At 40.4% G+C, this 18,019-nt stretch overlaps 1 protein-coding gene across 1 annotated transcript in view; it reads left to right on the plus strand.

The window, feature by feature from the left end:
- Nucleotides 1–17,376, plus strand: part of LOC117527053 — a 44,501-nt gene extending 27,125 nt beyond the window's left edge. Inside the window, exons 5-9 of the mRNA XM_034189201.1 lie at nt 2,858–2,929; nt 6,027–7,105; nt 8,076–8,905; nt 9,289–9,534; nt 15,688–17,376. Of these exons, the coding sequence (XP_034045092.1) occupies nt 2,858–2,929; nt 6,027–7,105; nt 8,076–8,905; nt 9,289–9,534; nt 15,688–15,941 (2,481 nt within the window). The 3' untranslated portion in view covers nt 15,942–17,376. The remainder of the gene's footprint in view (nt 1–2,857; nt 2,930–6,026; nt 7,106–8,075; nt 8,906–9,288; nt 9,535–15,687) is intronic.
- Nucleotides 17,377–18,019: the final 643 nt, after the last annotated feature.

Below are 18,019 nucleotides of genomic sequence, written 5' to 3' on the forward strand. Positions count from 1 at the left end.
TTAAGGACGCCCCGACAATCGTGATGGCGATAAAGATAATCTGATCAGATATTCCTGTCGTGTGTAGTGTGTTAAGAGAGCTCTGATCTGCTCGGAAGGACATCAGGAGCGCTCCGATCGCAAATCGGGGATATTCAACATGTTGGATTTTTTTGGCCCGATATCACAGTGTGTGTTGTGTCCTCCAACCACAAATGAGCATGCAGCCTGCTGAATGTGACGTGTAGCCAATCAGAAAGCGAGGTGACGGACGTACGGAGCAGAAAATAAAATCAAAACAGCTGTTCTGACTTACCAGAAAGTCTGGTGGTCGCGCTGTCTCCACTAAAGAACGCCTTTTGTTTTTGTATTGGTTTTTTCCCCTCTGTTTTAAATAGTCCACAAAGTATCTCTGTTTGTTTACTCTGAAGTCACGTTTAATCTCGAGAGATTTTGCGAGATTTCCTGTCTGAGCTGGGAATGTTCATGTGTGAAATCTGTTCGTGTGTGGTGGTGTTGTCCTTACCATGTGGCTGAACACTACACACTGTACGACCAAAACTGTTCGATGTATGATTTTTTATCTTTACGTGTGTGGTCTCTCAGGTTTTGGAAACCTAAAGATAATTTTAAAATTCTGTCGTGTGAACCAGGCTTAAGTAGATCATTGTCATTTAATGTTTTCGTTAAAAAGTATGGATGTATTTTTCATGCATTTTAAATGCAGTGGACCATTTTTCTGTACAATGGGACAAATAATCAGTATCACATGACATACAATCAAATAACAAGAATCTATTTAGGTGTTATATAAATTATTCAATTTCAGTTTATTTAATTTATATCACGCCAAATCACAAAGTTGCCTCAAGGCCCTTCACACAAGTAAGGTCTAACCTTACCAACCCCAAGAGCAAACACACAGGCTACAGTGGTAAGTAAAAACTCCCTCTGATGATTTGAGGAAGTAACCTCAAGCAGATCAGACTCTTGGGCCATGCTACAGACATAATTGACAATACAAATATACAGGAAATTTTGGGAGTCAGTGCTGGTGCACAGGATGGGAGGCCTGTAGAAGAAGAAGAAGAAGACTCCCACTTCTGGATGGAGCCACACCTCAAACAGAGAGAAAATAACAGAATCAGGTGGCAGAAAGACAACAAATACAGTATAATTTGTCAGCATTAAGCACCACGAAAAACAGAACAAATACTAAGGTGATCGCCGGCCACAAGCCCTAAGCTTCACTAAAAGACCCAAACTTTAGATAAAGTTGAGGCCACGGCCCACTCTGTTTACTAGTAAAATGGATTTAAAAGGGTAGAAAGCATAGTAACATACTATGCCAATATACTAGCCATATGAAAGGGAAAATAAGCGCATCTTAAGTCTGGACTTGAAAGGCTCTATAGAACTTGACTGTTTTATTGACGTTGGGAGATCGTTCCACAGAACAGGAGCATGACAAGAGAAAGCTCTGTGACCCACAGACTTTTTAGTCATCCTACAGACACAAAGTAGTCCTGCACCCTGAGAACGCAGAGCCTGGGCCGGTACGTAGGGTTTAATTAGGTCAGCTAAGTAGGGAGGTGCCAGCCCGTGAACAGTTTTGGAGGTTAGTAGCAGAACCTTAAAATCTGATCTCACAGAGACAGGAACCCAGTGAAGAGATGCTAAAATGGGTGTAATGTGGTCAAACTTACTGCTTCCTGTCAAAAGTCTGGCAGCAGCATTTTGAACCAGTTGGAGACCCGTAATGCTGGACTGTGATAAACCAGAAAATAAAGCATTGCAGTAGTCCAATCTAGATTACTATATTTATGATCACCTTTTCATATGAACTTTGAAAAACCCACACATTACATCAATAATTACATAAGCTTTAAAGGAACTGTATTTTCACCTTTGACTTTAAAAAAAAAAAAATCTTAAAATAATCCCTTAAACTTGTGAAGGTCAGGATGTGAGAATATTTGTTTGTGTATACGTATAGAGATACATACAAACAGCGTTTAGCTTTTAGAAAATGATTGGCAACCATACATATGTCATTCACACATATGTCATTTGTTTTGATTACAAAAAGCTTACTTTCAAACCATTCTCTGATTGGTAGATTAATTTATACTGAATTTACAATGTAGTTTGATTATCAGCTGCATATTTCATAACATGTTTGAAAGTGTATCTTTTAGTACTTTGTTTCTTTGGATTGTTAGTGGGAGATTTTCAAGTCTGAATCAAAATGTGTACTAATTACCAGTGGTGGACACAGATAACCAAAAAATTTACTTCGATAACAGATAATCAGATAACTGAAAAGTTATCTTTGATAAAGTTAAAACGATAAACCACCCAAAAATTTATCAGAAGTTACAGATACCGATAACCGATAAATTCCAGTATTGCAACTACTAACAAGCTGATTTTGAGTAGCATCAAAGGCGATGACAGACCCAATCAATGAGTCAGCACTTCTGTCTTTGAGTGCCCTGCCCCCTGCTGGAAGCTCCAGTTTACTACAAGGCTTCCAGCACAAATGCAGCTGAGAGAAGCCACAAAGCAAAGAGTTTGTAGCGGTTTAGCTTTGTTTACCACGTTAACGGTCTAAAAATTTTCAGACAAAAATTTATCGGAAGATAATTAGTCCGATAATGGTTTTCAAAGTTATCTGAAAAGATAATCCGATAATGAAAACATTATCTTCGTTAATTATCGGTTATCGGATTATCGGAACTGTGCCCACCACTGCTCATGACCGACTGTGAAGGAGCGTGTTCTTGCTCTTGAATGACAGCTGAGGATGATTGTGATTACAAACATTAATGAGCAGAATTGAGGCTGTTTTAATGGCGCTGTTGTATTTCGTTCTCAGGGTTTCCGGAGTCCTGCATCTCCTGTGCAACATGAGTCAAACTCTGATACTGAGAATAACAACATTAAAAAGGTAAGGGTTTAAAAAAAAGGCCACATCTGTTTTGTAAATGTGTACAAGTAACCTTCAAAAGGTTGTAATTAATTTCACAAGGTGAAACCCAGAAAATAAACATTAAAAAATACATTTTTTTTCTTAAAAACCATGTTGTGCAAAGTGACTATGCAAACTGATTACTATACATTTCTGGTAATTATGTGTCACAAAAATTTTCATTTGTATAAAATATTCACATATAAACTTAATTTTAAGTCACCTAAAAGGTGTTCAAATAACAGGAAATTGCACACAAACCACTCAAAATATTAGATTGATATTTTTGTTCAGTATTTTAATTGCCACAGTTACTTCCGTTTGTCTGTCATAAAAATCCTACAGCAACAAACTGCAACAGCCGATTACCACATCTATTGACATCTTACTGCAGCAATTCCATTTATTGGCATTATGTAGCATACTGATAAGCCTGTGAAGCACCAGCAGCTCAGTCAGAGAAATTTACCAAACACTGCTTGTCATGTGAAGCTAGTTAATTAGAATATAACAGGACTTCTTTCTGTTTGCACAAACACAGTTAGAGCACACTTTACACACAAACACAAAAGCATACTTTTATGCATAGAAGTTAAATTACTCAAGATTTTCAATAATTATTTCCATGCACAATGACTAATGACTACTTCATAATTATTGGAATTTACAGACCAATAGTAGTACATGTGTGAGAGATCTTAACATTACAGAACAGGCTAAAAGACCATGTGATGGTACTGGGGTGAGTTGGGTGAGGTGGAGGGACTTGGGGGGTGCTTCACTCAACTGCAGCAGGATATGAAGATGCTCTTCTGTATATTAATTGGAAGGAATCTGAGCAGTCTTTAGTTTTGTTTCATATTTGTGTCAAAAGGTATTTTTTTAAAAAGCAAAACTGATCCCAAACCAGCCCAAATTGTGCTCACCTGCCCAATTCTATTTTTATATGCAAAATAAAATTCAAAACCTCCCAACTGGATGTGAAACTGTACAATCTGGCAACACTGAGCAGAGGAGGAGAGCTATAGAAGGAGCTGCTTCATCTCCTGATTTGTGATTAGTTTACCAACACCCCGGCCCCTTCCCCCACATTCTGTAAGTGCAGCGCTTTTTGACACATATTTATCAGCAAATCTGTGTCAAAAGTCAAGGCGCTAACATATTTGAATTTACAGGAAGTCATTGGAGAGGTTGTAATCACTGACCTGTGGTTGTACTGGGGAAATGCATTCAAGATAAAAAAAAAATATATTGACAAGTAAAACTTGAATTTAATTCTGCACCTGTCATTATATTTATGTACTTCATAATGTACATATTTGTGAATATTTTTTCTCACAGGTTTGTGAATATTTTTCTGAAAATGACAATGTACAAGTTCAGATTTTTTTCTACAAGTTCTTATGTTTTTTGTCCACTGACTTCAAATTATGCTTACGTGTGTGTGAATATTTAATAGAAATGAAAATGTTAACATAGAAGTACAGATTTTTGCTGCACACGTTCTCTCATCAAGTGTACAAGTGCTCTCATTTTGACACATATTTGCCTTCATATATGTATATTACTTTCTTTAAATCGAAACTGAATACTTTTATAAGTTATTCTCAATTTTGATGAAGGTACTTACAGACTAGGGATGTGCGAAGGCAATCGAAACCATTGGAATCAGGCCCAATCAAAGCATTTTTTAAAATTGATCGGTATTGAATAAATTAAACCTGAGTCACAAAAACAGTTTATTTCATCCGCCCTTTTCAGCTTTCAAATCCCGCAAAACCTCGGAGAGGTCGCCGTGCTGCAAGATCTCAGTAACATTGAGAAGTGCATTGAGCCGCTCTGATCACGCTGCACTTTAAGATTAGCATTAACATCGCAACATAAAACTATTTTTATATTGTGCCTAAAACTCTCATGAATATATTCTCTGGGTTTATAGACATTGTTATTGCGTTTGTTTTATGTAAACATGGGAGAATCACAGGCTGCCTCTCCGTTATTTTCAGTGGGAGTTGCTGTGAGCTACGCTCGCTTCCTGATCATGTCGTTCTGGGGGAAAGTGAACTTTGCTCTTTAACGTCTTGATTATTGTTTTTTACAACACTGTTTGTCCTCTTTGTTCCAGACTAATATATATAATATGTCTGAAATTCGGTTTGCGTTTATTAAATTCCATGCAGATTAAACGTAGCAGACACGGATTATTAGTTATAATTGTTTTAGCAAGTTTTCAGGGTATCATGCATGCAGTCTCTTATTAACGTGATGAAAAGCATAAAAAAATACATTTTTGTAGTATAATATTCATTTACAATTGTCATCATGTGGATTCTCTATGTTGTTTTGACTGCAGCGACTCTCTGGCGCGCAAGGGATTATGGGATACACGAAAACCCAGGATATTCATGGTGCCAGTGGAACAAGCAGGCAGCCAGTGCTGCTGCTGAGTTCACCACAGAGCTGATTACCAACTGAGTATTGATGAAGTCATTTCTATACAGACCCGAGGTCCAGTGGTGCCTGGGCTTATCTCTTGATTCCGTAGAGTGAAGCAGATGACAGTGTATTACTCCCTCTGGGTGGAACCCAAACCCTGCACAGGTTACTTCCCCAGCCAAGGCCAGCACCTGTTTAGAGGGACAATGCTGATGAAGTGTTTTGTCAAAGGACACAAACTGGTAGAGTGACCGAGAATCGAACCCAAGTCTAGATATTGGAAGCCCAGCTAGATATCCCACTGATCTTTCGGCTATGAAGGAAATGCATAAATAAAAACAACACAGAAGCAAATGTACAATATGTAGATTTTTATGCAGTCACACGAGAGACACAAGGAAAGCACACAAGTATAGTTTGCACAGATATGCCTGCAACTGCATAGTCATGATAAAGATCTACACTACTGCATTGATGGCCAGTCTGTCAATAATTGGTCATTATTGGTCTTTTTGTAAGTGTGCTCTCGTGTTTGAACCAATTTCTGAAAAAACTCTGCATTCTTTTTATCTGTTGTGCTAAAGCTGAAGGTGTGTTTTCACGATGCCCTAGTGAGTTTTTTGTCACTGTCCTCTTCCAGGAGGAGGAGCCTCTCTCTCTGACAGCCCACCAGCCACAGCAAGACATTGTCACACCCTCTTGGTCCCTTTCTCCGTCATCTTCACCCATCTCTCACTCTGAAGCAAGTGACTCAGATGCTGGAAATGAAGACAACTCCAGCCCTCGTGGGCGTGCACTACGCCAGCGTAAGAAATGGCACAACTGTCCTTCAAAGAAGAAGACCCCCCAACGAACACCACTAGCTCAACCACCGCCAGTATCCCCTGCCAGCGTTTCTGATCCCAACCACCCATTGGACTCATCCCACCCTCCATCGCAGTCCTCCCCTCTCTGCTCCTCTTTTTTATCTAAGCCTGGGTTTAAAACTCCAGATTCAGTCAACCCCAACACCACAGGCAACAGTGACACAAATGGCTCCAGAGGAAGAGTGCCCGTAGACTCTATGCGCCAAACCTGCAACTGCTGTCATCGCCATTTCCGTTCCCTGGGCCGCCACTTAGACAAACACCACGCTCACCAACCTGATGTTTGTTCGGCTCTCGTAGAATACTACACACAGATGCCTCGGCTGCATGCACAGAACACATACCCTGCCGTAGCACATGTACCCACTCAGCAGCTTTCAGATTCCTCACACACTACAGCAGCACATAACCACATTGTGGAAGCGATGCAGACTGGTGTCCAGGATCTGTCCATGTCCCTGTCCGCTCTCTCAAAAGCCAACCATTCCCCTGCCTCCTCTAGAAGGAACTCTGCACCACCTGTGTTGACTCCTCCACGAGGACAGAACGCAGTGCCAGTGTCTGTCTTAAAGAAAAGCCCACCTCCTGTGGGTGTGACTACATCCAAGAAGGGAGGAGCGAGGAGACTAAAGAAAGACAGACCAGAGGAAAATGATGAAGTTTTGGAGGTAGCGGAGGTAAGGAAACCAAAAGACAAAGCGACTCATGAGGCGGTGCACCCTCAGTCCTTCAGCAGTCAATTAGCCAAAAATATAGAACTACCAAAGGAAAAAGAGGAGGAGGAAGAGGAAGATGGCCTGTTGGAGGTAGAAGATGAAAGTGGGACAGAAGATAGGGAAAAAGATTTGTTGAGGTAAACTTAAACCTGTTCACATTTGTGAGATGAAAACATGAAAATCAGTGGATAATCAAGTACAAATCTATATTCTAAATGTACAGATTAGTAACATGTACCTCATTCTCTTTATTTATTCATTCATTTGTTCATTCAAATGAAGATCTTGTTTGTGTACAGCTGTGACACACCAGAATTAAACTCATATTCTCTAATATGTCTTTATGGAAAGTCTATTATATATATATATATATATATATATATATATATATATATATATATATATATATATATATATATATATATATATATATAGACTGTATCTGGAAAAAAAATGTGCAAAGAGGATGAGAGCAAATGGAATGAATAGAATATGCTGTTAATTTAGAATATATACTGTCATTTGAAAACACATCCCACTAAAATTTAGCAGCTAACATTCTGATGCTCCTTTACTTTGTTCTTTTTACTGATTAATGTCCTTAAATTTTGCAATATAATAGTATTGTATAATAATGTATTGTTGAATTGCCCCGAAACCACAGAAGCCTGAACTATGTCAGGAATTGGGATGAGAGGGTCGCTCATACTCAGCCTGTTCTGCCTACAATATTAATGAGGCAGTAACTTTAAAACAAAATGGCATTCAGCAGTTAAATTGTCTGTACTTAAAATTATGGCTTCCAGTTTAACAGACAGGACAAGCTCTGAAAATATGTGACCTCATACTGTTGCAGATTCTTAATTCTTGAGTTAGAAAACCAGTGCACATTAACTACTGATTTAAGATGACAACATGATTAATATTGTGAAAGCACTAAGCCAAATTTACAGTAACTGTATTATCTGCTGTACTTTGGAATGCAGTGATGGTCTCTGTTAAACATTTGTGGTTGCAGATTGCGTACGTGTGTGTGTTTTAAATTAAAGTCTGATAAGGTAAATTAAACACAAAGAATAAAAGTAATTGCTTTTTGTCTCTTTTCAGTAGTTCGGGGTGCCACCACATGCTGCCCCTTCTCTCATCCTTGTCCTCTCTGGTGCTTTACCTTCGTCGACTGCAACACTCTGCCTTCTTGTCTCTATCGCGGCAGTTGCAGTCTGCTGAAGCCTGGCGACTTCTCTGCCACTCCAGCCTGGCGCTCCTCATCTTATACAACCGACGACGTGAATGCGAGGTCTCCAAGCTGTCCATTACTGAATACCGTGCTCGTATTGCTCCTCATTTCCCTGTTCCAGTCTCACCTGGGGCTCCACCTACATTCACCCCAATGGAGGCCTCTCTGTCACCATTTGAACGCCTTGTGCTTCCCCACCTCCCTAGAGTTGGGGTCCAGGGTAAACGTGGGCGTGTCCAGCCCCTCATCCTTCCCCCTCACTGTGAGCCCTGCCTGGAGCTCCTCCTGCAGGCACGGCATGATGTTGGTGTTGACCCTGCAAACCCTTATGTCTTTGCCAGGCCCTACCATTCTCCTGCCACACCACTGCGAGGTACTGACCTCCTCCGCAGTCTTGCCCGTTCCAGTGGTATCCGCAATCCTCGTGCCCTGACCCAGGCCAGGGTTCGCCGGCAGGTAGCTATTCTCACTCAGCTACTCCTTCTGGGAGAAGGAGAGGAGCCTGTGCAGCCAGGAAGCAGTGCTGTGGAGAGGCTGGAACACTTCCTGGAGAGGGAGTACCATGTGACGCAGGACTGTACTGGAATTGGCCAAGACCCAGGTCTGATGGGAAGAGTGGGCCGAGTGGTACTATGTGGAGAAAGAGATGGAGTTCTGTTCAGAGGAATGAGCCTGAACCACATCTGCTTGGAATTGGATGGTAAGATGGATGGATGGATGGATGGATGGATGGATGGATGGATGGATGGATGGATGGATGGATGGATGGATGGATGGATGGATGGATGGATGGATGGATGGATGGATGGATGGATGGATTTCCCTGAAATTCCTTGAATTTCCCTCTGGGATCAATAAAGTATCTATCTATTTATCTATCTGGATGGATGGATGGATGGATGGATGGATGGATGGAGTGAGCAATGAATGAGTGCAACTGTTGTCCAAGATTAGCTCTATCATGTTTCCCTTTATGGAGTCACACAGTTGTCTTCTTTTTTTTCAAAAGGATTAACAGTATACTCCTGTATTGCTGCTCTCTTGTTTTTTCCCACAACTTTTCTTTCCCCTCTGTCCTTTCAGTTCTGTCAGGAAACTCTGCAGACTCATATTCAGAGGGAGAGTCTGAAGGGGAGCAAGTGAAGGAGAAGCCTGTAGCACCTGCCCCTGCTCCAAACCCTACTCCTACCCTGCTGTATGTCCGCAAAGGCAAGAACAATGGGCGCGTCGGACGACCTAAGAAACTCAGAAATGTCCAGCTGTCCACTGATCCTTGTCCTCCTTCTCAACCACTTCATCTGCCGCCTCCTCACCACAGGAGAGGCTCAGGTCAGCCCCATTACATTTGTTTAGGTTTACAGGTTAAGCATCTATCTATAAAGCAAGATGCATCCATGTGTGTGTATGTATGTGGCTCGCATATTTCCCTGACTGGTTGTCAGATCGCCCTCATCTTTCAGATATGGCTTGCGCATGGCACGATGATGTGCATCCTTTATTATGAAAATTTTGGGGATTAATTTTTAAAACCTTTATTTTGATTAACAATGTAACATTAGTACTTCCAAGATGACGCCCTCCATGGGATCTCTGTCCTACACTTCCGCCACCTATACAACTGTAAGCTACAGCAGAGAAACACTTTTCAGTCGTAAGCCCAGAAGCCTTCTGCCACTCTGCAGCCACTTCACCTCTCACATACTGAATGGACAACAAACCTGATATAGTAATGGCATTCTATGTCGACACTAGCAGGAAAACTCCCGAAACACTTAAAGCTACTTTCTGCCACCATTTTGGGTTCATAAACAGCAACGACAAAGATGAGCTTGACAAAAGCAAAGCAGCTTGCCAAGCATGCCAAATGGAAGTGAAGTATTGCAGAAATACGTCTGTATATGAATGTGAGAAGTAAACTTTAGTCAGCACAGAGAGTCGGCATTACAAGTGACATCACTCTTAAAGTTAACCAATTTTGCAACAACATGCCAACACGTGCACATCCATGTTGGTAAGAAGTCCATTAAAATGTAGCCTAAACAACTGCCTTTGCCGAACTGTCTGCGGCTCACCTAAACAAATTCATACTGTTTACAATATTCCACCATACATACCCTTTACTTTACCTCAAAAAAGAAATCTAACCAGATTGAGCCTTCAAACCACTTTCAAAAATCAAGCTATTGCATTACTGTTTTCGCTTTTCCCCAATGGCCAAAAAAGCAAAATGCTCCAGTAGTGGATAGAGGTTCAACTCCCTACACTGTCCTTGCTAAAAGCCAAAATATATGAAAACACAATAGTTATCAATCAATCTACACATTTCACAACAAACCTAAATGTTCCTGACTCACATTGTCAATAACTACTGTATTCACATCCATATGTTTGTGCTTCATGTACACTGTGTTTATTCCTTCCTATAGCTCTATGTGTCTGACCATGTTGGATGAATGTCAACCTTTTTCTTAAAATAACTGTATTTGCATGTAAGTACATCTCTTTGTACATCCCACCTTCAAACACAGCCTCATACAACCATCCATGAAAAATCTACTTAAGCTCCCAATTTTCTATAGGAATACAGACTTCATACGACACTGCACTAGTATTTGTAAAATGTAATACAAAGCAAGTGAGAACATTTCAAACTCCTCCAATGAACAAAGGTTAAAAAATCTAAATAAAACAATGAAACTTAACGAACAATGATCAACAAAAATTAAAAGCTGTAATTATTAATGTGGAAAAAATGAGAAGTTTGATTACAGGAAGCTAACAGGCTGGTTTATATTTTTATTCAGTAAATTGCTTGAGACACAGTGTATTCATGTTTTAAAACATGTTACTTTAACACAATGAAACTTCAAAGTGATTCTAACTTTTTGACTAACTTGACAGACATCAGCTGACAAGGAAGGACTGATCGTGTCAGCTCCTCATACGTTTCCTTGATCAGTTGTGGTGTGACTGGGCCATGAGGTGGGATAGCATGGTGGGGGGGAGCAGCAGTGGTCATGTTTGGGGGGAGGGGGCAGTTGGTTGCTCGTCATTGTTCCAATTTAGGTGCTCATGACCCCTGAGTCTAGTCCTGTGGTAAATGCTAATTAACGTGTAAATTTGCTGTCCCTCCTAATCTGAACTACTGTATCTCATCAGACTTTGCTTGTCTCATCAAGGCTCCACTTTGATCCAGACTCGGCACGCCTCCAGTTTCCAGCGGGCATCGTCGTCCCAGCATCCTGCCACCACTCAGTTGAACATTGCTAAAGATAGCAACACAAAAGTTACAATGCAAACATCCAGAAAAAAAAAAAAATCACAAAAATAAAAGTTGTGAGAAACTTTGGGCTACATGTTGTTTTTGTTCCACTTGGGGTTTTATAGGTGCAGACCAAATTTGAAATCAATCAGATAAGATTTAGAGGTCCCCCAGAGTGACACATTTTCCTCTCCCTCTGCCGGCAAGGGAACGTCACCCTAACAGGAGAAAACTCTGATGCCATTATTTTTCTTTTACAGGTACATGTGATGGCTTCTAATTGCAAAAAGTGGTATTTGATTGGTCACCCAGAGGAAAACATTACTGGAATTACTGGAATTCCAACATTGCTTGTTTGGGGAAAATTGTTGCTTTTTGGGGGACCCCTAAACAATGTCCGATTACAATAAAATTTGGCACAGATCTTTTATTTTTTTTTTAGTGGAACAAGAACAAAACATGGCCCAAAAGATTTTGGGTTTTGAGTATATTTCTTATTGTTAGATGGGAAACAAGGTACCAGTAGATTCAGTAGATTCTCACAAATCCAACAAGACCAAGCATTCATGATATGCACACTCTTAAGGCTATGAAATTGGGCTATAAGTAAAAAAAAAAGTAGAAAAGGGGGTGTTCACAATAGTAGTGTGGCATTCAGTCAGTGAGTTTGTCAGTTTTGTGGAACAAACAGGTGTGAATCAGGTGTCCCCTATTTAAGGATGAAGCCAGCACCTGTTGAACATGCTTTTCTCTTTGAAAGCCTGAGGAAAATGGGACGTTCAAGACATTGTTCAGAAGAACAGCGTAGTTTGATTAAAAAGTTGATTGGAGAGGGGAAAACTTATACGCAGGTGCAAAAAATTATAGGCTGTTCATCTACAATGATCTCCAATGCTTTAAAATGGACAAAAAAAAACCAGAGACGTGTGGAAGAAAATGGAAAACAACCATCAAAATGGATAGAAGAATAAACAGAATGGCAAAGGCTCACCCATTGATCAGCTCCAGGATGATCAAAGACAGTCTGGAGTTACCTGTAGGTGCTGTGACAGTTAAGGGGCTTTCACAGTGGCGTATTGGTAGAGCTTCTCATTACAGCGTATCGTCTACGCTGTAATGAGCAGCTCTCCGCCCACTTCATGAGGAGTTTTTTCTCAATACGCAGCAGTATGTTGAGAGCTACGTGCGTAGGATGGAAGAAATTAAACCTGTTTAATTTTCTTCGGTGTACAGCACAGCATGGAGCCTTCAAGCGAGAGCACGCAGCGCCGTGCTACTGTCCGCTATTGTGAGCCCGCCCACGCTGCAACACGGTACTGTGCGCCACTTCACATCTCCCTGTTGTTCTTCTGGAGCTATAAATACTGCAAGATCGTTGCTTCACTTTATCATACAGGACTCATTATATGAGGACTGTTTCACTGTGTCGCATCGTTTCATAAAAGCTCTCTCTCTGTCACAGAGAGGCGTCTGATGAGAGATGAGATTGAGGAGAGAGTGGTTTTATTTTGAATAGTCTGAGTCTCCTTAAAATAAAACCGCTCTCTCTCCTCTATCAGACTCCTTAAACTAAAATAAAATAAAAGTGCTCTCTCGCGCACGCGCGTGCTCTCCCTCACTCACTCTCTCTCTCTGTGTGTCTAATCAGAGCTGTGACTCTTTAAAATAAACGCGCACTCGCTGCATGTCGGTGTGCTCATCAAACGCCCTGATCGATCAGTCTGATCAAAGCTGAAAAGTGCTGTGACTCTTTAAAATAAACGTGCACTCGCTGCATAAAAAAATAAATAATAATAATAATGTTAAATGACTCTGTTTTTGAGCCACACCACACCATGCAGTAGAGAACAGAGCACACTTCCACAGAGGCAGAAAATAGCACTGAAACTGGTGCGGCATGGCACACGCGACTGTGTGCACATATTAAAAAGCGAACACACGCAGCTGCAAGTATGAACGAACACTGTTATAGGCTGAGTACGCGCGTATTTCGGGCATATTTAAATGAAACAAAACGCTGCAATGAGCAGCTCTACGAATACGCCATTGTGAAAGCCCCTTTAGAAGACACCTGTGTGAAGCCAGTTTATTTGCAAGAATCCCCGCAAAGTCCCTCTGTTAAATAAAAGACGTGCAGAAGAGGTTACAATTTGCCAAAGAACACATCAACTGGCCTAAAGAGAAATGGAGGAATATTTTGTGGACTGATGAGAGTAAAATTGTTCTTTTTGGGTCCAAGGGCCACAGACAGTTTGTGAGATGACCCCAAACTCTGAATTCAAGCCACAGTTCACAGTGAAGACAGTGAAGCATGGTGGTGCAAGCATCATGATATGGGCATGTTTCTCCTACTATGGTGTTGGGCCTATATATCGCATACCAGGTATCATGGATCAGTTTGGATATGTCAAAATACTTGAAGAGGTCATGCTGCCTTATGCTGAAGAGAGCATGCCCTTGAAATGGGTGTTTCAACAAGACAATGACCCCAAGCACACTAGTAAATGAGCAAAATCTTGGTTCCAAACCAACAAAATTAATGCCTCGCAGATGTGAAGAAATCATGAAAAACTGGTTATACAACTAAATACTAGTTTAGTGATTCACAGGATTGCTAAAAAAGCAGTTTGAACATAATAGTTTTGAGTTTGTAGCGTCAACAGCAGATGCTACTATTATTGTGAACACCCCCTTTTCTACTTTTTTTTACTAATAGCCCAATTTCATAGCCTTAAGAGTGTGCATATCATGAATGCTTGGTCTTGTTGGATTTGTGTTTCCCATGTAACAATAAGAAATATACTCAAAACCTGGATTAATCTTTTTAGTCACATAGCACTACTATTATTCTGAACATTACTGTATATATATATATATATATATATATATATATATATATATATATATATATATATATATATATATATATATATATATATATATATAGTCAACACAGTGAAAAACAAACCCATTAAATGGACATTTAACACAGTGGCCTGTTATATAATGGATTTTCACAAGACAACCCCCCGTCCACTTCAACACACACACACACACACACACACACACACATTCCTTGCTGAACACTCACAAACCCTTAACGATGTTCTTTTAAATGCTAACATCCAAGTTGCCAAAGGGGCGGTGCACTGTCATGTCATGTGTAGTTGTGTTATGGCATCCAGTGTAAAACCTGTGCCAAATCAACTACGCAGATCCCCCTATGATCTGCTGTGGCGACCTCGAGTGAAACAAGGAAGAAGCCGACTTACCTTGTAACACAGCGGCATCCTGCTGATTTTACTTTTCCTCATTTGGCCCACATCAGCCACAGACAATACAGTTGCTGTCTGACGCTGCTTCTGGCTTCACATACTGTAGCTTTGTAAGCTTTGATATTTTCAAGTTGCACAAATTCAGCATTATGGTCTTAAACAATCAGTTTCCATTATCATATTTGTGTTTCTCGATTATCTCATTTGTCTAAAAACAGTCAGTCAGTAACCTTTGACATCGCTAACAGCTAGCAGTGTTGTTTCAAAGTTCTATGTCCACCGCACCGCTCTCCCACTGAAATCACTAACCTGTCATCGCATCCTCTCCAAGCCTTCTTGGTCATAGTCTCGCAAAATTGGATAACCTTGCACGGCTTTCAATTTATTATATTTATACAGCACCAAATCACAACAAAGCTGCCTCATGATGCTTCACAGGAGTAAAGTCTTACCTTACCAACTCCCCTGAGCAATCAGGTCCACTGAGCTTGTGGCATCATAGTCTAGAAGACTTGAGGCTGTAATTGCTGCCAACAGTGCATACACAAAGTATTGAGCAAAGGGTATGAATACTTATGTACATGTGATTTCTTGGTTGTTCATATATATATATATATATATATATATATATATATATCAAATAAAAAACTTTTTTCATGTTGTCATTATGGGGTGTTGTGAGTAGAATTTTGAGGGAAACGTTTAATTTACTCCATTTTGGAATAAGGCTGTAACATAACAATATGTAGAAAAAATGAAACGCTGTGAATACTTTCCGGATGCACTGTATTTTAGTTTTTCATGTGAAAATGCAGTTGTGATTGTTGAATTTGCCTGTAACATCAGGATGGCTGGTTTACTAACATTTTGGATGTTGTGTGTTTCTAAATTAGTCAGTGTAAAATGTATCGTCTGTTTACTCGGGTTCTGCTCCCTCTCACACAGGAAAGCGAGGTGTCCTGAAGCGTCCTTGGTCAGAGGCAGAACGTGCAGCGGTGGAAGAACACCTGACCCAGAACATCACTGAGCTTCGTGTTCCCGCCAAGGCTGACTGCGAGCGCTGCCTACAGCAGTGCCCCCTGCTCGTCGACAACCACCGTGACTGGCGAGCCATCAAGTTTTATTGCCACAATCGTATTCAGCTCCTGAAGAAGAACCAGCGGCGTGAGAGTGAGCCTCAGCCCCTCACTGTCTGCTGAGCGGACCGGCGGGGCGGAGACAAAGATCAGAGACTGGTGGATGTCTGGTGGTCTGCAGTTGATTAAACACGGGAGACAAATCCAGTGTGTTCTCCTATAATGCTTTTTTTTACTTGAGAAGGCTGCTCAATACGGAGCATTTCGTATGCTCACTATTCCCTACATACACAGAGGAGCCAAGCAAACTTTACAAACACTCAAAAAAAGTATCTAGATTCATCAGAGTCAATTATTTTGATTGACATCAAATTCACAGCTAAGTGTAGCATTGCATATAGTAACAATATATGTTCTAATCTCGATTGTCGGCAGTCTTTGGTAGTGGCGAAATGTCATGGGAATAAAGTGAAGAAGCATCAGAATAAATCAAGCCTGATTAAGTCTGTTGCATAGAAATAGATACAAGTACTGATCAGCATACGCGTCCTAATGGTGCAGTTTATCTTTCTATTCTTAAAAAAAAAGTTAAAATGAGGAAAGATGGGGTGTTTTTTCCACCAGCTTTTCTCTGGTTAAAATAACTAGCACGCACAGTTAAACGTCATTTCCATGACAGCACAGAGGCTCGCAAACACTATAGAGCCAGATAAATAAACAAATGCTCTGTGTAGGACAACGATAAACAGGTAAACTCACCAGTTGAGTTGGTTTCAGCATTGCTAAATGCTATTCTAGTTGTGCTGACGCGCTGTAAGTTACCCCATTCCATGATGGCACACGGTCACACGAGAAGTCCGTCCTCTCGTTCTTCTATCGATCTCTATGGTCTGTTGATGAAACTGTGTCTCAAACGGAACCCATTCGCCAAAGAAATGCACTAATTCAGAGTTCTGAGAATACAGTCCTACATTTCACTCCGGATATTTTTTAAATGTGGCTAATTCTAATGGGGCTTCTTCTAAATGAACATGTACTGCTTTTTGTTTTGTTTTAAGCCATTCAGGAACAAAAACTCTATTATCTTTTTTCTGTGGCTTGTGGTCTTAAATTTCCATCCTAGTCTTTTTGGTGCTCTGGATTGGGAGGTTACAGTGCTACTCCTGTCTAAGGGGGCTGTTTCAGGTGTGTTCTGGGAACATCTGAGACCAGCAACTGGCTACAACTTATATTCATTCATTCAGTTTCTATACCCGCTTTCTCCAATTAAGGGTCACGAGGGGCTGGAGCCTGGGCAGGACCAGCCTGTATTGTATATAGATATTTTTTTTAAACTGACCACCTTAATTTAACATGTAAAGAAAAGAGACTGTTGAACCCTACAGTGTTGTTATAAGCAACTGTGTTTTATACATTTGTGGCCACACATTTCCTAACTGCCGTTTTGATTAGAGTAAGCCTAACCACTGCTAATGTAGAATAGTCTGCAGATCATACCACAGACAAGCTGCTGCTTCTTTCTTACACATGACAAAGCGGTCCTGACTTATTTAGTAAATAAGGTACTACAAGAGGTGACAAAAGCGCACGTCATTATTTTTATTTATTTTTTTTTTTTATTGTAGGAAGTTGGAGATAATTTTGACAAACTGTAACGTAGAAGTTGTGAGTTTCATATCGAGGAGGGTAAAATATGGTGAAATTACTCTTTTGTAGTTAAGCCACAAAATCCAGAACTGCTTCACATGTTTTACTTTTCCTTACAAATGGTCAAGATGTCATCAGCTGTAATTTCCAGAGGAACTGTTTTTGTGCACATCCTTCCTGTTGTTGTTTGTTTGTTTTTCTGCCTGTTGCACATTTGTTCCTGGGAGCAGTAAGAAGGTGCTTCAGGCTGTTAAGCTGGATATCACTTTATACATGGAAAGATTTCCATTGATTGTGCTGAAGTTTCTTAAAAAGTGGGCATTTATAAGAGATGTGATTTTGTATTGTATTCATTGCATTTTCTGTCATTTTACCAGCTAGAGCTTCTCCTGTTGTTTGCTAACCACACTACATCATTTACAGCTTTTGGTTTCATTCAGTGTTGCTATAACTCTGTCTGTGGGACTAAAACCTTCACAAAACCTCAAGACAGATACTTGAATTTACTTAAACTGTTTACAGAGTCTTTATATTCTTGTTTGCTTTAGCCTTTG

The sequence above is a fragment of the Thalassophryne amazonica genome, chromosome 15 (assembly GCF_902500255.1).
Source record: "Thalassophryne amazonica chromosome 15, fThaAma1.1, whole genome shotgun sequence".
Taxonomy (NCBI): domain Eukaryota; kingdom Metazoa; phylum Chordata; class Actinopteri; order Batrachoidiformes; family Batrachoididae; genus Thalassophryne; species Thalassophryne amazonica.